This window comes from Dermacentor variabilis, chromosome 5 (assembly GCF_050947875.1).
Source record: "Dermacentor variabilis isolate Ectoservices chromosome 5, ASM5094787v1, whole genome shotgun sequence".
In the NCBI taxonomy this organism is placed as follows: Eukaryota; Metazoa; Arthropoda; class Arachnida; order Ixodida; family Ixodidae; genus Dermacentor; species Dermacentor variabilis.
In genome coordinates this window covers 28,630,001-28,652,649 of record NC_134572.1, presented here as the reverse complement: position 1 = coordinate 28,652,649, position 22,649 = coordinate 28,630,001, and the positions used below count along the sequence as shown (strand labels likewise).

At 46.2% G+C, this 22,649-nt stretch overlaps 1 protein-coding gene across 1 annotated transcript in view; it reads right to left on the bottom strand.

Annotated features, from left to right (window-relative positions):
• Nucleotides 1–12,936: 12,936 nt before the first annotated feature.
• LOC142583469 (uridine phosphorylase 1-like) overlaps nucleotides 12,937–22,649 on the bottom strand; it is a 23,141-nt gene continuing 13,428 nt past the window's right edge. The window contains exons 3-8 of the mRNA XM_075693957.1: nucleotides 22,556–22,649; nucleotides 20,610–20,727; nucleotides 15,478–15,548; nucleotides 14,661–14,802; nucleotides 13,687–13,833; nucleotides 12,937–13,100 (exon numbers count right to left, since the gene is read on the bottom strand). The exon at nucleotides 22,556–22,649 is cut by the window's right edge and continues 68 nt beyond it. Of these exons, the coding sequence (XP_075550072.1) occupies nucleotides 12,937–13,100; nucleotides 13,687–13,833; nucleotides 14,661–14,802; nucleotides 15,478–15,548; nucleotides 20,610–20,727; nucleotides 22,556–22,649 (736 nt within the window). The remainder of the gene's footprint in view (nucleotides 13,101–13,686; nucleotides 13,834–14,660; nucleotides 14,803–15,477; nucleotides 15,549–20,609; nucleotides 20,728–22,555) is intronic.

The window sequence follows — 22,649 nt, the reverse complement described above, 5'->3', positions numbered from 1 at the left end:
AACAATAAGTAAAACTATATTTAGTTGCAAGCGCAACAACGGTGTTTCTCGGAGTAGTTAGAAGAGCACCAGCTGCTTTTGGGCAAGACAGGCGGCACGAAATCAAATTGATATTGATTGACTGCGGGAGAATGGAAGCGACGCTGTCAGAACTTCTGCGCGGAACCTAATTCTGTTTACTTGTCTCAACGAAAGCCTCCATCGGCAAGTCAATTACTTTCAGACAGCCAAGTTGAATTTAAACATTTTTTGTGTACGTGATAACTACTAAGCGACATGGGGCGCAGTGATAAAACCGACTGCACTATGCTGAATGCTAAAGTCATCTACGACAATTTTCTTAGACTTCATCCTGTTAAGGCTATGGATGGTAAGGGTCGCGTGGCTTGATTATATAGTGTCGGAATAAAAATGCACTGGATAACAAACTATATAAGAGGCTATTTAACATTGTTAGCAAGTCCAAACTTGAGACTGCTTTGACCTCGCAAGCTTCCAGGCCACCTCGGATAGTCATCTCAGGCAGTGTTTATTGGCCTGCTAAAGTTTCAGTATGCCAGGTTTAAAAACAGTATGTGCCTTCATTACACCGGTTGCTTTAATGAACGTTTACAATATTGTCTATATCGCCTAATATAAGATATTGCTACCTTATATGAACCGCGAAGGGGCGCTATAACATAAAGTTGTTTCGTTCTGACTTTATTGCAACCTCCCGATGTCAAATTTACGTAACTGCCCAAAGCAAGGTTATTTCAGCAGTCCAATAAAACGCTGTCGTCGTTTATAGCAGGCCACTTTGGTTTTCTTTCAAAGCAAATAGCATTGCTTACCGCGATAGGTTTACTTTACCTAATTCGCTTACGAGAGGCGACGAGCCCCCGGAAGCGCAGAGGGCTTCGGCGAGGCTGAGTGAGCGCAGTCAAAGAAAGGTTTAATCGATTCGACCAAGCTTCTCTGCACCTTCTGCCCCGACGTACAGCGGCGCACCCTGCAGCCCCGCTCTCGATTGCACTGCGTTCAAGGCGAGGGGCCGCTACGGTGCAGTGCACCCTCGAACCTTGCAGTGATTGGGTGCAACCCGGCGCACCACAACTGACACCACCTGCACCTTTTCATCTGTGTTGCTGTGGGTCTTTTCTGAATCCAACAAACCTGCAGATCACCAGTGTAGGAGGGTGGTAACGACGTCTCCGATTGGTCCAGTTCCCCTTGCTTAACTTGCTGTGTCTCGTGACGAATGCGGTGGCTTTCGACGGGGCGCTAAAATTGCCGCCAAGACGCATGCTCTGTGAAGATGGTTCGGCAGAGCGATGTCGCATACGTGCCAAAAGGGCTCGGAAAAGGTATACTGCCAAGACAAAATTTATATTTATATTTATACTTATACTTAAACTTCGAGAACAGAGCACCCGGAGTGATCAGTGAACAGCCATCTTCAATTCATTTTGGAACAGGGCAGTCTCCGGCTACCCAAAAAATATTCAGTTTAGTTTAGCATATTAAACATATTACTGTATCTTTAGCGCGCACACATCACTTTGACGCGGTGATCTTTCGGCGGTTTTGTAACGTCATGCGACAGAGAGCCGAACTAGGCATGGCCCGAAAATATTATCGCCAATCCCGAAAGGCTGATGGGGATGAAGGTACATAATCGGACATAAGTTTTTCTTTTGTTCAGCCTAGTAATGCACAGTCAGTGCGTGCAAGTCATCTCGAGAAGGGGATATTTCGTGGTTTTTGCGACGTGTTGTGATACACAGGCGTAGTGGGCCTTGCCCCAAAAATGTTTTGGCCACGGCGGCAGCATTTCGATGGGGGCGAAATGGGAAAACACTTGTGCACTTAGATTTAGGTGCACGTTAAAGAACCCCCGGTAGTCGAAATTTCCAGAGTCCCCGGCTACGGCGTGCCTCATAATCAGAAAGTGGTTCTGGCACGTAAAACACATCATTAAGAAAATGGTTGGTGAGTCGCGGAGGTCTAACGAAGAAAACCATAAACACTTTGGAATAACTTTGTATTACAGTGCCCTAGCACTGCCATTAAGCGTTTGGTGGAGCCGTGATGTCACCGCTTGTAGTATTCTTCGATTGCGAAGGTAAGCCCCACCATTGGTGCTGTATTGCTTATTTTTCGAATAGATCTACGCTTCTATTAGCGAATATGAAAAGAAAATGCCAGGAAGTTTACCAGTGAGATCCTCGCGGCATTGAAAACCAAGAGGCAGCAGTACTGATCAACTACCGCCTGTTAAACACTGCCATATCTTTCTAACTGCAGGAAAAACTTGGATCGTTCGCCTTTAACTCCCAAAAATGTCCACTGTGTTGACTCTGGAGATATACTACACATGATGACACACAAACTTAAGTCAACATCGATACTATCCGGCTACCATCATTGCGGAGATTACAGCACGTGAATAACCCATATGAAGATGAATATAATATATATAAGATTTATTATCGCACGCATGATAAATCTGCCCTAAATTAGATAAACATTTCTTTTGCGCACTCAAGGCTTAAGTGAAAGGTGGTTCTCGTTGCTTCCGTGGCGACGGAATTTGAACTTGTAGTCACCTAAAAGATCAAAAGACAGTGAAATAGGATGCCTAGTTATAGGCGTTCAAACCACAAAATGTCCCAACTGTGAGCGTCTTATGAAAGAAACCACCTGTACAAATATTTAGTCTTAAGCTTTATTCAGTTCTTATTGTAACAGTTCTTGTATTGCCTGAGACGGCGCTTATGCTTCAGGATGCGTAAGAAATGTCTCAGATACCTGAGGTAGCGAATAGCGTCGGCTATTTGCAGAGCTCAGAGACAAACGGTCATACTTAGTTTTGAAACTACACGCGATGTAACGGTTTGAAATAAAACAACACGTATTCGGATAACAGGCAGCTATGCTTTCACCGCGAAAGGAGTTCAGCGAACAACTGAAAGCCAGTTAACGTTTTAAAAAGGATATTGCGCAAGCGTTTGAACGGGATGAGAATGTTTACTTTTCAATTTACTGAGGGCTTTACTGCGCCTCTAACACTGCAACCGCGGCTTTTGGTTACACAGACTAAGAGGCATACATCGTAGAACTATAAAGTTAAACCAGTGTACCGGCATGTAAAAAGCAAATGTATGGATCTTTCTCTGCCCTGGAAGAAGTCGTGGATAACATGTAAGCAAAAATGCCAATTATTACCTGCCGAGTTTCCCAACTCCCAGCAGCTGAAGCCTATAAGCTCTATCTTAAAGAAGAATGCAGTGAAGTCAAAAGAATACCCATTTTTGATTAGGTTTTTTATTGAATCAGCGCTATATGTCGTCTGTCTTCTATTTTTATAACTGGTACAAGATTTCAACACTTACGATGAACAAAAAACTAACGTTAATGTTCTTGCACTCCACTCCATAAATTCCAAACAGAACAAAGATCCGACTATTGTAAGTACCAAGTCTATGTCTACTAGGGTTCTCGCAACTGTCAATTCGAATTTTCTTAAAGTGAAGAGAGTTAAGGAATTATGCTCCCAGCTTGCTTTCCTGTTATTACCTACAGCAAAACTTCCGAGTGAGCGTATCTTGCTTGGACAGCGACTTCATCTGAGTCAGGAGTTCGCTAGCTGTAACTTATATATTTTTTGTTCGTGTAGGCCCTTCTAAATGTTCGGTTCGGTCTTGCGTGAGGCGTCGAGTATCATACCATGGTGTATTCTTTCTCACGCAAAGAAAAGAGTAACGTCAACTGAACGAACACTCATGAGAACCCCGTTATTGAAGACTCAACCAGTGGCTTACTCACGGCCTCGTCGCCACTCTTGGAATGAAAAATTTGCAACACCATCATCCTTTTGTAGTCGAAAACCCGTGCATCATTTAAATAGCGAAATCGGCTCACCGCCAAAAGTAGCTTTCGCTTAGAGTGAGCTTGCAGATGCAAGACTTCTCAGAAAATGGACGCGTGCTGCTCGGCTGGCGGTTTTTGGGAGCTCTAGAGTTCGCAGTAGAGAAAAGTACTGAACCACTTATCTGCCTTGCATTTCGCAAGGAACAATTGACATCCGTTCCTTTGTGCCGTCGCGATGAGGCAGATTTTGGCTCTTTTCTTTTAGGAATTACGTAACGGTCGCAAAGTGAAGGAAAATGAGCAATAAGGAAAAGCATTGGCACCAGTAAAAATACGAAATTAAAGCTGAAAGTAATAAGGCGATATTAATGGATGCGTGAGAAATAGGGCAAACGATCTAAATCTCAACATTTTGTTTTTTCGGTATTGAGTAAGAAGGCTTCAATCGGCGTCCTCCTGCACAAAGATGATAGCTCAGGTTGGATGACTACCAGTTCGTTTGCATATTCTGATATTCCTTGCAGATATTTTTTGGATACTACAAACATGTCAAGACTAATCGTTGCTCACTCAAATTAAACGTCTCAGCCCAGCAGTCAGCGTACTATAATGAGGGTTACAAACAGCTCTAGTTGGAACGGTAAAGCGCACTGAGGAAGCGGGCACATTCTGAAGGACGGTGATCAGGGCTTGAAGTCTCTTTTCAGTGGATGAACATATATATATATATATGTTCATCCACTGAAAAGAGACTTCAAGCCCTATATATATATATATATATATATATATATATATATATTGACGCGTCCATTCTTCTATGCAGACGACAACGAAGATAGGGACACTAAAGGACTTCATCTAGTGGACACTGGTGGAGGTGCGGGGTACTGACCGCGCCTGATGTTCGGGAGTCCTCCTAGGAGTCGTTCCTCTAGCCCGGACGCGTTATCACCAGTTACGACGCCCGTACATCGCTTTAGTCGTCGGCTGCTAGGCCTTGCTCCGTAGTTCTTTCCTCTTCAACCACCTCTTTCCTGGAGCTCCACACATCTTGCAATGGCCGGAACCAGCCCTCCGCATGCACCCCAAAGCAGCCGGTTTTCCAGTCCACAGCAAGTAACCATTCTGCATTCTGTGGTTCCCGATCGCTATCGCGGAGCAGTCTTCGAAGACATTGAAGACCGGCTGGACAAATATGAACGTGTCGCACAGATTAATCAATGGACTGAGCATCAAAAACTCTCCCACGACTATTTGGCCCTTGACGACAGTGGCCGTACTTGGTACGAAAACCGCGAAGCTAGCCTAACGACATGGAATGATTTTCGTCAGAAAATCACGGATACTTTTGCGAGTGCCGAACGACGCGACTGTGCCCAGCAGATGATGGAGCTACGGGTACAACAACCTAATGAGTCGGTCCCAATGTTCGCCGAGGACATGGCCCGCCTCTTACGTAGAGCCAATCCGAACATTACTGAAGAAAGAAAGTTGCGCTACCCGATGCGAGGTGTAAAAGAGCAGTTGTTCGCGGTACTTGTGCGGAATCCACCAGTCACCGTCGCTGACTTTATCAAAGATGCTACGGCTATTGAGCGGACCCTTCATCAGAGATGCAGACAGTACAATCGACTGTCCACGAGCACCACAACCAATGCCGCCGCAGTGACTGGTGAGTATCAGAACCCCTTGCGGGAATTGATCAGTGAACTCGTCAGAGAAGAAATTCAAAAGATTTTGACACCGACAGTGGATAGACCCGTAGCGTCAATCGCCGGAGTTGCGTGTGACGAAATCAGGCAGGCTTTACCGGCAGCCGATCTTCAAGATCACCAGCGTCCCATGACCTACGCAGCCGCTGTCCGATATCCACCACCCGTTACAACCACACCGCCGTACCACCAGCCTCCAACAGTCGCTCCTTGGTCGCCGCCGCAAGAGGAGGCTTCGAGGCGCGCACCAGTTACGCAGCTACAGTCATACCACCAGCTGCCGTTCACAGCGCCTTGGTCAACGCCGCAAAACGATACTACGGGACGGCCGCAATTTCGGAGAACCGACGCATGGCGCACCATCGATAGGCGCCCACTCTGTTTTCACTGCGGAGACGCCGGCCACAGTTCGCGTCATTGCTTGCATCGCGACGCATCATATCGACCTTTTCGTCCGTGGTCCTATGGTCGACGTGCAAATGACGACTCCGTGCTACGCCGCGACAAAACTGCTTTTCTGGGACCTTCAATGGCGCACCCGAATGACGAATCTGTGCCGCATGTTCAGTCCGATTTCGGCCGTCGGTCGCGCTCTCCAACCCCTCCACGTCAGGTGCCTTCCCCTACTGGACGTACTTTTGCTGACCTCCGAGGACGAAGGTCGCCCAGCCCACGCCGGGGAAACTGAAGGCGGTGACATCTGGGGGTAAGCTTGCAGGCCCACCGCAAGACAATAAAAAAGCCCCCGACACTCTCGCCGCAGAACGACGTGAAGCCGATAAACCCCGACACCGAAGAAATTGTGAGCGCCGACATTGATGTTTTGGTGGATGGACAGCCGGTGACAGCGTTAGTCGACACTGGTGCCGACTTCTCTATAATGAGTCAGGAACTGGTCCTCCGCCTGAAGAAAGTAAAGACGCCATGGACGGGACCCCGCATAAGGACGGCAGGCGGGCATTACTGATGCCTATTGGAATATGTACTGCTAGAATTAGCATCTGGGATTCTTCTTTCGTGGCCACTTTCATCGTTCTTCCTGTGCGCTGTAAAGATTTGATTATTGGAATGGATTTCCTGAAAGAATATGGCGCCGTAAATAACATTCCGGACCGCATGGTGACGTTTTATAAGAGCCCTGGTTTAGTCGATTGCTTATCGCCGAAACGCAACTCCTTTCGTCTAGCAGAACACGACGTCGTCATCCCACCTCGACCATTTACCCTTGTTTCGGTAGCATGTGACGCATCGTTTCATTGCAAGGGAGTTGCCGACCAAATAACCACGTTGTTGCTTACTCACGGTATCTCAGTCGCACGAGGAATCGTAAATGTCACCGACAGGCGCACTCACCTGTTACTAACCAATTTTAGCACAGAGCGCCGGTGCCTCCCAAAGGGCACGGTTGCGGCTTATTTTGATGGTGTTGCGGATGCTCGCGGCTGTTGTTCGCTACTCGAAGAAGCACCTGCGCAAGACCCAGCTACTGCACTTGACGTTAGCACTGCTTTGTCGCAGCACGAACGAGAGTGGCCTCTCACGCTATTGTCGAAGTTCAATGACTGTTTTGCGTCGACGTCCAGCGTCTGACGGACGCCTCTAACGAAGCATCGGATAATTACAGAGGATGCGGCAAGACCAATTCACCAGAATCTTTATCGTGTGGCTCCCAGAGAACGTGAAGCCATACAACAAGTGACAAAAATGCTGGAAGACGACGTGATTCAACCGTCAACGAGTCCCTGGGCATCTCCTGTAGTTCTAGTTAAGAAAAAAGAGGGCAGCTTGCGTTTCTGTGTGGACTACCGAAAACTAAATCAAGCGACAAAGAAAGACGCATACCCACTTCCCCGTATAGATGATTCACTCGACAGGCTTCGTTACGCGCGTTACTTCTCTTCAATGGACTTTAAAAGCGGATATTGGCAAATCGAGGTAGATCCAAGAGACCGTGAAAAAACTGCCTTTGTGACGCCAGACGGCCTATACGAATTTAAAGTCTTGCCTTTCGGCTTGTGCTCCGCACATGCTACATTCCAACGCCTCATGGATACTGTGCTTTCGGGTCTGAAGTGGAAAACCTGCTTAATGTACCTGGACGACGTCATCGTGTTCTCCGCAACTTTTGAAGAACACCTCGAACGGCTTGACGCGGTTCTGCAGTCCATCCGGTCCGCCGGCCTCACCCTGAAGCCGGAGAAATGCCACTTTGTCTTCGCGGAACTACAGTTTCTCGGTCACGCCGTCAGCCACGCAGGTGTTCGCCCAGATCCTGAGAAAATTGCCGCCGTAGCACAGTTTTCCGTACCATCCGATAAAAAGGCTGTCAGGCGCTTCCTGGGCCTCTGCGCCTATTACCGGCGATTTATTGCGGACTTTTCTCGTATTGCGTCACCATTAACTCACCTGACGAGAGACGACGTTGCTTTTGTATGGGGCGACGAAGAGCAAGGTACATTCAATGACTGGCGGGAACGTCTCCAGACACCTCCAGTGCTTGCTCACTTTGATGAGACCGCTCCAACATTGCTCCACACTGATGCCAGCAATGTTGGCTTCTTGTGAAGCGGCAGGAGGGCACAAAAAGAGCACTTGCCTATGCAAGCAGAACACACTCACGCACAGAGGCTAATTACTCCACAACTGAGAAGGAATACCTCGCCGTAGTATGGGCGGTTATGAAATTTCGCCCATATTCGTATGGCCGCCACTTCACAGTTATCAGCGACCACCATTCACTGCGTTGGTTGACAAACCTTAAAGACCCTTCGGGACGACTGGCACGTTGGAGCCTACGGCTGCAAGAGTTTGACATGACTGTCAAGTACAAGACGGCGAAACGACATACGGATGCTGACTGCCTGTCTCAATCGCTGATAGAGTCGTCTGCTCCACCCGACGAAGATTCGGTATTTCTTTGTATTCTGGACACATCGACCATCGCGCAACAACAATGATACGACCCTGAGTTGCTTGAACTCATCAATTACTTAAAGAGCAGAACTGCGAAACCGCATAGAGTTTTCGCAAGAGGTCTGTTGTCGTTTTGTTTGCGGGCCAAGGTCCTCTACAAAAGAAACTTTTCTTCGACCGGGTCCCCTTATCTGCTCGTCATTCCTGTAGCTCTTCATACGGAAGTACTTCAAGCCTGTCACAATGAAGTGACTTCTGGTCACTTAGGCTACACGAGAACGTTGGCCAGAGTGCAGCAGAGATACTACTGGCGGAGACTTAACGCCACCGTGAAACATCACGTTCGCGCTTGCCTCGACTACCAGAGGCGCAAGTCGCCTCCGTCAAAACCAACCGGTCTCCTACAACCAACCCATCCAGGTTCCTCGAAGACCATTTGACCAAATCGGAAAGGATATATTGTGTCCACTTCCTACGTCTACTGCAGGGAATCGCTTTGTTATCGTTTACAACCGACTATCTCACACGTTACACTGAAACAAAGGCAATCCAGAGAAGTACAGCAGCCGAGGTGGCGCGCTTTTTTATTAAGCACGTTGTGTTGCGACACGGCGCACCAACCATCGTAATAACAGACCGAACAACCGCATTCACGGCTGCGCTTTTAGATCACGTCTTGCTGCTAAGTGGAACGGCGCATCGGAAATCAACCGCCTACCATCGACAAACCAACGGATTAACAGAACGACTAAATAAAACAATTGAAGACGTGCTGTCCATGTACGTAGATGTTGAACGTAAAAATTGGGACGACACCCTACCGTACATCACCTTTGCATATAACACGGCGAAGCATGAGACGACGCGCATGGACTCCGTTCACCCGTGTTCATGGACGGGATGTCAAACGATGTTGGATGCGATGCTTCCACATGACTTTGATGACACTGATACGGACGTTGATGTGTTTACGCAACGCGCAGAAGAGGCTCGGCAACTAGCGCGCTTGCGGATCTGCCAGCAGCAGGACTACGACGCAGGGCGCTATGATCTTCACCGTCGAATAGTAATCTATGTCGTCGGCGACAGAGTGTGGGTTTGGACACCCATACGGAAACGAGGCCTGTCCGAGAAGCTTTTAAGGCGACACTTCGGACCATATCGAGTATTGCGCCGACTCAGTGACGTCACGTACGAAGTCGTCCCCGATAGTCCCAATTGTACGCGGCACCGCACGCACCGTCCTGAACTTGTGCACGTTGTCCGCATGAAGCCGTATGTGAGCGAATAACTATGCGAGAGACCCATACTTCCTCAAGTTACACTTCTGGTCTAGCAGCGGGACAATGAAGAAGACGTGTTTCTGGCCTGTTTTGTATTTGAACAAGTTGTCCTGCGGTTCTTGAACGTCTCCCTGTCTACTGTCCGCGTTGTATTGCAACAATATATATATATATATATATATATATCGCTAATCCCAACCACAATATGCCAACAGACGTTGATGTCAGGGAAGGCATAAGTCAAATCAGCTGCTCTGGTTCAAACTGAAATCTAGCAAGCATGTCAGGGCACTACAACAATCCATTTAAGGTTTCACACCTATTTACCTGCAGCAGTGGACAAAATGCATGCGCCTTTGCTATAACACAGTAATGAACGCACAACTAAACCACTTAAAATTAACTGGTATTCTAAAGAAACGAAGGTGAACCTTCACTAGTTCACTTCTAGGTAGCTTCACTCTCAGCTGGCTCATGAACCAGTACGCTACAGCTGTGTGAAGTATTTTAGTTGAACAAGGGTGGTGACCGTCATGTGCCGTGCCTCGGGAAAATGCATGCATCAATACGGCAATAGCTGCTTTCCTGTTTTTGCTCATGCCACATCAACCGATCAATCATGATTAAATAATTAATCAATGAATTGTAGAGCTATAGATTGCCCTGCACAAGGCACTAATAGTAATAAAATCACCTCCGGCGCTTGTCTAATGGGTACCCCAGAGCTACAGTTGATCCGTTGAGGAAGGGGAGGGGGGGCTGACTTTTAGCACTTACGGTGAGGGACGTGGACGCAGACATGCGCATGAATTCTTTTTATATTGTCAGTGTTATCTATTTCATAAAAACAAAATATGGAAATTTCTCTTCGCAAACTAAGGCCACGTTTGACAGGTCTTTTAATTTATTTTAATTCAATGAGTCTTAAATATACCTAGAAGTGTATGCCAGAACTTGCAGAATTTTCTTGATTAGCTTGCAATGTGATGTTGTCGTTTCTTTACTGATCATTGCATTATTGCACACGAATATATTGTATTTGTTACCCGCGAACACGACCTAATGTTAAACCTTCTTATTGTACATTTCCCCAAAATATAACTTGCTCTCTAGATAAATTCTTATGAGTAAACTCGTCTGATCCGTTGTGAAGACCGAGCCCTCAGCAACTAAGGTTAACACTTATTAACATCAAATTAACTTCAAACTTTCTTGTCTTGCAGAATTCACTGAGCCTATGAAGCAGAAGGTTTCGACATCATAACGCATCGGAAAGGCATCTCCCAAGCATTGTGTGAGCCGTGAACTGTCCTATATGACGTCGATATTTGAGTTGCCCACTGTGGTGGCGTAGCTGCTAAGTGCCTGGAAGCAAGGTCCGATCCCGGTCGCATTTCGATGGGGTCCCGTGTGCCGCGCATTGGGTGCACGCTATAGAAACTCAGACGGTGCAAATTATTTTGAGTCCCCCCCTACGGGTGGTCCTCATAATCATATCGTGCTTTTGGCACGTGAAACTCCAGAATTTACTTTTAATATTTGCGTTCACGCGGCTCGCTTGAGCACGTGGTCATTGCATCGGCTTGATAATTAGGTGGCTGAGCAGGTTTTACCCGCATAAATAGTTCTACTGATATTTATACGCATATTGACGCTGGCTTCCTGGCATCTTCTAGAGAGCGACGAGAAATTTCTAAAATGTTCGTGACAGAAGCTTTATCGAAGACGTTTCTAACCAAAGTCTCCATTCTCTCCCGCCTCTTGCTTTTTGGCGACCATCAGTAAACTCTGCCATGGTGGCGGAAGACCAAGAAGTAATAAATGCGCCACCATGTCATTTTGGTGTTGTGCATAATGGAGCGGAAAGCAGCGCGCTTTCGCGCTTCGCAATGTCTATTTCCGGGCGTCTGTCCCGCCATAGCGATTTCAATTTTTGCACTGCGCTCGTTCCAAGGCATAATACAGGGTGCAACGAACCCGAAGTGAAAAAAGGGTTGCGGAAAGCGACAGTTAAGCAGCAGTGTCTGGACTTGAATGGCTTGGAGCATAGTGAAAGGAACGCATGCGCTATCAGCATTACTCATTCGGTTCCTTCTTCTATCTTTTCGCTGCATGTTTTTATGTTTTCAGACGGGTCATGCCCTAGCACAGCCTGCATCAAGGACTGCACATATTGCATTCGACCTCTGCCTCCATTGTCTCTCAAAAGCATGGCATCTCCGGTCCACGTGTATCGTTTCCTTTTTCATATTTCAACTGGCCGTGCTATTTGTCAAAGCCGCTTATGTACATAAAGAGTCTTTTTCTGTCCTCTTTGTCAAGGAGGTGGTTTCACTTGAGCGACGTCGGCAGACTTGGCAATCTTTGCATGAAAATGTAAATTTTGGGTGACAGCTATATATGACATTAAGACATTACTTTTTCATCGTTCCTGAACTAAATATTTTCTCAACTTACCCTTTCCTTTAACTAAGACGCTATACAGACGATTTACTCTGCGTGCACTGATGAGCAGGGTGAACATACGGCTTGCAAGGCGCGCTGTAGAAGCTCGTTCTTTTTTTGTCTCTCTCCAGAAATATTTCAAATTCGCAATGTGTTCTTTGTCTACTTCGGTGTACATCTTAAATTATTTTCATTGCGCTTCTGGGTTGCGCAGAATTACTTAAATGAATCTGTAAATTTGCTCAATCAGATACCTACATCAAGCGAGAAAAATATGAAAGCTTTAAAGATTCACTGCAGTATTCATATCAGTCTCAGTCTGTACGTCAGCGTCATAGTTCTGTTCGGTCGCTTTCAGCCATGCGCTTTACCATGTGACGAGAAGTGCATTGAAAGCAAGACATTGCTTTCAATGTACATATTGCAGTGGTACAACGGTTTTCTCATGAATGACTGTTAAAGCAGGAGCACTTATATTCTCGACATACTTCTACAGGTAAACCGAAATACAGTGGAGGCCGATATGAAAGCAATTCCGTGCCACTGTGGCACGTGATGGTATATTGTACGGGCCAGCGTCATTCAAAGCGATGTAAAGGCCATGATGATGTATGGTCCCCCAATTTCAGTTTGAGCTTTTGTCGCTCCATGGAAATGAGACTCGTGCGCCGAGAGTGTCAGGGAAGCACACAAGCCATCTGCGAGAGTCCCATGTAGCCCTGCGCGTCTTCTCAGACCATGTACTTATTCATCTTCGGAGGTAGGCCCAGCCTGTGGCGGATGAACTGGAGGGCAAGCTCTTGCGGCCGTTCCTGCAAGTCGATCATCTCGGAGCCCGGGAGGTCAACCTGGTCACCCTCAAGACGGTCCAGCAGCGTAACGCAAACCACGCCTCCTGTGCAAGCGGCATGCACACATGACAGGTGCTGAGGTCATTACAAAAATGGCCGTCTTTGTACAACACCTTCAAACTCATTTCTTAAGCATAAGCCTTATTGCACAGTACTATTTACACAAGTTATGTTAATGGAGAATAAGGCAAACTTTTTGGGGTCGTCTTTAGGGCACTAGTTTTTAACCTACGCCCGGCACTTCCTTCTCACCGACACTTATGCTAGCTCGTTTTACAGTCTACCAGAAGCTGACAATTCGCGCATCAAGACCGACCATCGCACATATACTGAAACCAGAGTCATGTCTTCGCATGCACTGAGCAAAGGACTGACAAATGTTCGGCGCCACCCGAGGTCCGCAACCTTTCGTATTGCCAGCGGCGTACTGCTACACTGCTTATAACTCCTCCGAACGATCAGGGCTTGGGTTCCTTTAAATATACGCCCAGACGAACACTCTGCTGATGGGAACGAATAGGGGAAGTAGGGCTTCCGACTATTGCTACGGATGCAGAATACAGCACCGTCACCGTTTACACAAACTTTTCGAAGGTTATGTTTGTTTGTTCTTGTACGCGGTCTACATACCTTTCAGGCCGGCGAAGTGACACATGGCGGCGAACATGGAAGCCTCCATCTCGATGTTGCGCACGCCCATGGCCCGGAGCTTCTCCATGAACTGGCGCTTGGCTTGCGCCGAGTAGGTGCAAATCGCGCCGTCTAGTCGGCCTTGGCCTGCGCCCACAGAACGCGGACCCAAAGTCATGTAGGCAACACGGATACTGATGAACGCGCACAAAAATTTATTTGCAGTTTGACTCTGTCAAAGAACGATAGGCCTAATTTGTGCGTCCTAACAAAAAATGCAGGCAACAGCCCGACGAGAACTAAGGGACAAACAGCACGAAGACTGGTGCTCAACAAGCTCTACTCGTTAGGAACATGGTGCGCACACTTAGGAAAACCGCAGCCGAAGGCCGAAAATGGTCGTTAGTCACAAAACACCACCGTCACGTGCTGTCCACGTATGATGACTACATGACCCCGGTCCTTCTGAAAACATCACTTGTTTATGAATAACTGCTTACAAAGAACGATGAATCTTGCCCGAAGTCGGTGCTCATGTTAATTTGTATACGCATTGTTTTGTCTGCCGCTTCGTGTGCTCAGCTATGGCGTTGCTTCGCTGAGCATGAAGTTCCGCTCCCAGCCGCAGCGCCCGCACTTCGATGGCGGCGCAATGAGAAAACGCTCATGTACAGTGCTACTGGGGGAATGTTAAAGAACCATATATTGTCTAAATTAATCCACAGTTTTCCACTTGGGCGTCTCTTCTGTAAAATTCTACAGGGCCTTGAAGGTATTGCAATTAATAAATAAATAGAGCAACTACGCAATTTCCGAATGATAAACCCCAGAACATCCATCGTGTGCTCGGCAATAGAACGTCACGAGCTACACAATAAGCTGGCCTCTTGGTATCCACAGTGAGCCAACGGTCATGTCAGGTGCAGCGCGCGATGGGCCAGGCACATTCCATCACGCCAGACGAAAGCACTCACCCTCGTAAAAGTCGTCGGTGGACAGCGTCTTGCCGCGCACAATTTGCAGGGCAGGCAAGAACCGGTTGCCCACGTCCATGAGCTCGCGCACCAGGTCGCCGTCCAGAACGCAGGGCCGCACCACACGCTCGCCCAGAACGAACTTCATGAAAGCCAAGGGGAATCATCGTAAATATAGACTGGAGAGGTATCAGTGTCACACGCAGCAGGCAATGCTATATGGGAAGAAGTCTACATTATACAAAACTTAATGCAGAGCGAAGTTTCATCTTACCGAATTATTCACGTCACTCCAGTGTCACGTCAATGAAGAAAGCCCTCAACTTGACTGGCCCTTCCCTCCACCTTAAATGCCCTCGCCTGAATTTTTCTCATAAAATCTATCACTACAACAATACTTTGAAAGACACCCTTTGTCGTCTCCCTCGTTACATATCAGCCAGAACCAGTCACCGTTTACAAGGTGGACTTACCATCTTGTCGCACAAACTCGTGTAATCATTATTTAGTTCCTACGACAAGCATCGCATGTAACCAGCTTCCCACGACCACTGCTGTCTTAACTGATGCTCAACAATTCATGATCGCCTTGCAAAATGCCGTGTAATAACTTTTTTTTTATTGCTATTGCTGGCTGCATGTCTTTCTTACTTTTTCCGCTCTTTTCTGTTGTGCCTTAGAGCCCTGAAAGTACTTTACATAAATAAATAAATAAGTAAATAAATAAATACAGGTATACCGTCTGTGAATGAGCATATATTTCAGTGAGGCTGGATAAGAGCGACAAAGCGAGAAGTAAGAAACACAGAGTACTCACGACTTCCAGCTCCTCTTTCAGCAGCCCATTCAGGACGTTTGTGCTGATGACGAGCGACCCAGGGGAAATCCCTGGGTGAGTGGACAGCACGAAATGAAAATCACGAAAGTGTTTCAATCTGTCAATCAGCACAGAAGTCGAAATGAAACAAAAAATTCGCTTGCTAACGCTGTAGACCAGAACACGATAGTATCGAACCGGATGGGCTGAGCGCATACTCCGGAACCCAGCGACCGGCCGCCATCTTCCCTGAGCCGCCAAGACGCGTTCGCGTGCATGCAGGGTGTGTGTGTTACGGAGTGTTCGATGTGTAAATATGTCTGTGCCCGCAACATACAAGTACAGAACGTCATCAGGGCGTCACTGCGTTATATATGGATGTGCAAATAACCAGTGAAAATGAAGCAGATTTCAGCGCACCGTTTGCGACGAACACGATGTAAGTTGATAGCTGTGACGCTGTGGCAAATACAGCCATACATGTCCTTTTGTCTCTGTATGTGTGTATCTGTGCGTGTCTCTCTATGTGTATATGTCTGTCTACGGGCCTCGATTACACAGAGGCCTGACATGGGCTTAGTACAGCGGCTCTCGCCATTGTACTCCGCACCTGATTCCTAAATAAATGCCGCGAAAGTGTTTGCACCGCTACAAAGTTCTGACGCTCATGACAATCGAACTCATGCGTAGCAGATTGAATTCCGTGAACTGGCGTTATTGGCCACGAAATTTCGCAATACCTTTCAGCAACTATTCGAAACCTTTACGTGTGAAAGCTGGTTTGTGTTGCTTATCGTAACTACTGGCCAGAGGGCCAGATCGGCGATGTTTGTTAAAGAAGTATGCATCCATTGCACAATAGATCCGACACGGCTGAACTAATGTTAATTATGTTAATTTAACTATGTTAATGTTAAATGCTAATTATGTTAATTATGTTAATGTTAACTAATGTTAATTAAGTGATCACAGGGTGGTGCAATGTTCCTGTTCATTGAAACCGGCCAAGAAATATACTGCGAAAAAATACATTCTCAACTACGCACGCGCCGACACTGGCAGAATGATTGATATGTTAGCCTCATTTACAGCAGACTTTGCAAACAATTTTCAAAACAGAACGGTAGATGATAACTGGAGCTTGTTCCGCGATAAACTCAAAGAAGTTGAAACTACATGCATACCAAGAATGACCATCAGCTCAAGGCAGAACGATCCGTGGTTTAACCACGAAGTGAAGTGTATAAACAAGAAAAAAAGAGCGTTCAGAAAAGCTGCCCGAACAAATGCTCCAGAAGACTGGCAAAATTACAAAACCATAGCGCGCCATACAGAAACTACAATTGTCGAAGCTAAACACAAGTTTTTTTTAATTGCGCCCTTCCCAATATGAGAAAAACTGATCCGAAAAAGTTTTGGCAAGTAGTTAACCCAAAGGCAAATCACACTGCTCCCTTACTACTTTCCGAAAACGGAGCAGTGCTTAACACAAAAGATAGCACTGAGCTATTTAACAAATGCTTCTCTGCAGTTTTTACTAACGAACTGCCACTTTATAACACTCACATACTTGAACAACCATCTAGCCGATTCCCCTTTTCTTCCATCATAATTACGGAACATGGTGTCTCTCGTGCCATTGACAGGCTTCCTCATAAAACCAGCCCAGGTCCTGACGGTATAAGCGCTAAACTTCTAAAATTAACCTCGCACTACTCTTCAGTTTTGTTATCTCTAATATTTCAACAATCACTCGATACAGGGTGCCTACCGGAATATTGGAAATCAGCATTAGTGATACCAATATTTAAATCTGGTGATACAGCAGACCCTAATAATTACAGACCTATATCACTGACATCTATCTGCTGCAAATTACTAGGACACATCCTAATACAATACACATTAGTACAGAGGCCATTTTTATTGACTTTTCTAAAGCTTTCGACCGAGTACCTCATAATCGACTAAAACTGAAAGTTATAAACCTACAGCTTGACTGCAACACGACGCGATGGATTGAGGAGTTCCTAACGAACCGATTTCAAGTAATCAATCTCAACAACTGCTTTTCTAACAGCACTCACGTCACTTCGGGAGTTCCTCAAGGATCCATCCTTGGGCCACTGCTATTTTTAATATACATAAATGACATCGCAACTAATATTACCTCACAAATACGTCTCTTCGCAGATGACTGCGTCTTGTATAATGAAATAGGCGGCCCTGCCGACATCTTTGTGCTGCAGTCTGATTTAACAAAACTAACTGACTGGTGTGACACATGGCAGATGGAAATTAACATAGCCAAAACTAAACACGTAAAATTTACTTCGACAACTCGAGCTACCTCTGACCAATATACAATACGCGGTATTACTGTTAACTCAGCATCTTCAGTCAAGTACTTGGGAGTCCTGTTTACCTCCAATCTAAGCTGGAATGCTCACATTGAACACATCACCACAAAAGCATGCAAAAAACTTGGTTACCTGAAACGTCACTTACACCTTGCTAACACAGATACCAGACTTCGCGCATACAGTTCTCTTATCAGGCCTTCTTTAGAATATGTGTCAATAATTTGGCACCCCCATCATCTCTAATCTCACAAACCTACTCGAATCAGTTCAAAATATAGCTGCACGGTTCATCTTAACTTCATACTCTCGATATCAAAGTGTGTCCACCTTAAAGAAATTACTTAATCTCCCTTCACTTGACATGCGCAGGAAATTATCACGGTTGACCTTCTTCCATAGCCTTTACCACAGCAACATTGCATTCGCTCGATCGAGCCCATATTCTTCCCGCTCCCCACATCTCTGCCCGCACAGACCATGTTCATAAAGTAAAACCTGTATTTGCCAGGACTAACGCTTATCAAAATTCGCCTCTAGTTTTATCTGTTGCCAAATGGAAGTCGCTACCTGCAAACATTGTCTCGCTTACGGAATCATCATCATTTCATGCAGCACTGCTAACCTTTTTAGAGTGTGTCAACCTGTCCGAACCGACATTTCCTTGAATATTTACTTAAACAGTGTTTTCAAGTGCTTGGAATTGTATAAAATTCATTCCGTTTCATCTGATATGTATCTGTGTAGGCTGTTTACCTAAATCATTATTCGATTGTATCCTTAAACTCGTGTACTGATGGGTACTGATTGTTTGCATCGCATTTTAGGTTCTTATGCGTGTTTCACGCTACTAAACATTGTATAAACTTCGTTACCCTTTTCTTTCTCTCTCTCTTTCTTTTCTTTTTTTGTTTGCTTCTGCTAGATTTTTTTATCGTTCCTAATGCCTTCATATATTTACATTGTACAGATTTCACTCATGCTTGAACTTTTCCGTCCCCCCCCCCTATGTATTGCTCTAACGGGCCCTTAGGGTACTCTAATAAATAAATAAATAAATAAATAAATAAATAAATAAATAAATAAATAAATTTTCCACCGTCCCGAAACAAACAACGGACACATCTGGGCATCAGCGCACGTGCGCTAATTACTCGAACCTACGGCATACCGCCTGTTTTCAAGGTATGGGCCGCAAGATTTTTCCAGGCACTACAACGTGGAGGTAAAGAATGTCACGTACTGCTTCTACTAGTTCATGACTTATTGTGAGACGTGCAAATCAAAGTGGAATAGCCGCAGAACCAATGTTTCCGCATGCAAAGGTAACACGGACTTAAACAATCCGCTCCGCCTTCGGACGTTGCGCTTGCCACAGCCATTCCGATTTGCAGCACAATCTTGCCGAGAAGTTGAAGTTCACTAACTAAATTCGCGAGCTAAAGTTCACTATCCCGTCCTTCGTGAGAGCTTCAAAGAAATCTCAAAGCGCAAGCACTGCGTATACCTGCGGTCGCCTCCTCGCTTGGCAGCTCGGAGCAGTTAGAGCAGCACGTGGCGCCACCGCGCTTTGAAAATGGCGCCACTAAATTTTTTTCGGTGTTCTGACGTTTTGACTCTGTACGTTCGTACTTGTGTAATGATCTAGTCAGGGGTTGTTGTTGTTGTTGTTGTTGGTGGTGGTGGTGGTGGTGGTGGTGGTGGTGGTGGTGTCGTCGTCGTCGTCGTCGTCGTTGTCAACTCGGTGACTACTCACACGTGGATGCATTTCTTGGTATTGATTTATCTTTTGCTCTCCGAGTCCTGGGACATATAGAGTGTTCGCGTGAGGTAACAATGGCATGAGTATCACGGCAGTCAGGAGCTGGAACTTTCCAGTGGCAATAAGCTGCATCATACCGAAGCACCACATTTCACGGGACCTACTTCATACCCCTATACCTTCGCTATGCCGGACGTGCCTTTCTTCTACCCGCCGTGGTTGCTTAGTGGCTATGGCGTTGAGCTGCTAAGCACGAGGTCGCGGGATCGAATCCCTGCCACAGCGGCCGCATTTCGATGGGGACGAAATGCGAAAATCCCCGTGTACTTCGATTTAGGCGCACGTTAAAGAACCCCAGGTGGTCTAAATTTCCGGAGTCCCCCATTACGACGTGCCTCATAACCAAAAAGTGGTTTTGGCGCGTAAAACCCCATAATTTGTTTTGCCTTTCTTCTCGCTTCTAGAGTGATAGCTCTACTACTCCAGGTAACGTGGTTCCTTACATCTGACTTTCAAGCTCAGCCAATCAAACTGGGACTTAGCCTGCCACCAGCGGCGGCTGCTGCGTACGCAGTGTGGACGCCCATATCTTAAAAGCTACCTGCGATGTAGACAAAGTGCACGGTCGCGCGGGCCTCATCTTCAAAACGATCTGCGATGTGTACAAAGTGCGCCGAATGCTGGTAATTTCGTATGCGCTGTGCTTTCCACGCTTAGTTCGCGTTGAAGCGCGACGCAGCGTGAAGCTCAATTTGGTCGCTGCTGCTGCCGCGCCGAGCAGCATCTGTGCGTTGTGGTGCAATTGCAGATGCGATAGTTGATGACGGTGCCAAGCAGCGTCTGTGCCCTCTCCCAAAGCAAGCCGAACCATGCTATCGCTCGACAAAACTGATTTAAGCGCCTTCCACCACGGCAATTCTTTTCCCTATCTTTCCACAGTACATGGTAGTCAAAAAAATGTACTTGATGGTGTTTTTACGAAGTGTAAACGTGGTTCACTTAGAACGCACCTATGCCTCCGCAAGTTCCAAGGCGCAGCATGACCACATCTGTGGTGCAATGGGAATAGTGCAGCAGCTTGAGCAGCTCGTGCATCACGATGGAGAGAGACGGGGAGCCCATGCCATGCTGCGCAGAAGACCACATGGTTAAATGTACCCTTGGGAGAAGCACTGAAATTCTCCCGACTAGCAGATTAGCCTCTGAAATGAGTATCTGCACTTTACGAACGGCACGGAATTGCCAGTTATCAGATTAATGGTCTGCTAAATTCATCCTTTCAAATTTATAGCCATTTATCGGCCCCGGTATCTATGATGTTACTTTAGGTCACGAGTTGTACGGCACCATGACGGTCCGTTTGCGTTTTTACCATTCAAGAAAATTCTACCGGTGTCCGAATAAAATGCACTCCCGAACGGTTAACAAGCCTCGGCAGGTCCTGACACACTATTTGATGTCACATAAATTTCAAGATGGTGCCTCCGCTCATCTTTCTTTTTTTTTTCATATCGTTTGTGGCACACCGTTTCTCTGCTCACGACAATACTGACGTATTTGTTATTCCAGCGATGTATTGTGGTTTTCGAGCAACATGCAACATTCTTTGTTAGAGTGCCGTTAGCACATAAGCACTTGTCTTGCGAGGGCTTCTTTCTTTGGATGACTGTCGAACACGGGAAATGGATACCAGCTGCGCAGTTATGGCCATCGCTAAGTGCTGCGACGTCATCTGCTCGATGGAAATCGGCAAACAGATGTCAATAATAACGACAAAACATCGCGTATACTTCGTCCTTCGAATGATATCATAGTAAGCGATGGCTGATTCTACCATTTCTTTCTGTCACTGCGCATAGCAAGAAACACGGGCGAATTAGGATCGAAGCGGACAGTCTGGACACTGCCATGTTGTCATGCAATCGCGGTAACCGGCGACAGCCGTCCCGGTAATCTTACCGTACAAGAATGGTTTGATGGGCAAGCTGGTTCTTCAAGAAGCCAACTTACCGTAGCTAGTTAATATCTGTGCATGCGCAGTCATGGCAGCGAATGTATGTAAGCAGTACGAGGTTAACGGATGGCTGAAACTATCTAATGATGTACAATAAGTGCTTACCAAAACACGCACAATATTTTTTTTCTCAATGGCTTCTATATAAGGCACTACCGCACCGCCATTGCATATCGTCGCATCAGTAAAGCCGATGTAACAGACTATGCCACGCCACTACTGACAAGAAAAACTTCCCCCGAGGAAATGAGCAGAAAATTATGTTGAGGATTGGTATGCATGAAGCAGCTCTTAAAAGATGTACGTGAAAAGAAGTTGCCAGCCAAGGTTAAATGCCAAAAGCACATTACTATTCGTACGACTAACATGCTGACCACGGAGTTCTAATAGAAGAATAACGTTTAAAACGTGCAAGTGGCAGAAATGGTGTTAAAATTGACCTGCAGAGGCACAAGAAAAGGGTGAGTTCGGATTGGCTGTATTCGAAGAACAGTCTAGGTAGCGTACGTTGCAGCCAGAAAAGTAGAATCATTTGCCCATAGGGCACATAAGGACAAAGGATGAGAGCTACATTGTCCGGAATCTAGACAGCGAAGACTAGTACATCAAACAGCCTTGCATCTTACGGAATTCATCGGATATGTTGATTTATTATTATTATTATTATTATTATTATTATTATTATTATTATTATTATTATTATTATTATTATTATTATTATTATTATTATTATTATTATTATTATTTATTAAAATAATCACCGCTTGGATCTGCTTTTCTTGCGACGAAAAAAATCATGTCCTACCAGTGGCTTGATTAGGTACCTTGGTCGAGTAACGTAGTTGACTCGGCCATAACCGTGCACACCAGTGCGACGCCAATGTTGATACCCCATCACTGAGGTGAAGGATACTGACAAACGGGTGACAGGACCACACTCACGCTGACGGAGAGCACAGGTCCGACTTTGTACATGCAGTAGCGGTGCGAGGCCTGGCTGATGTCGTAGAGGTCGGAGCCCGTGGGCAGCTGGATG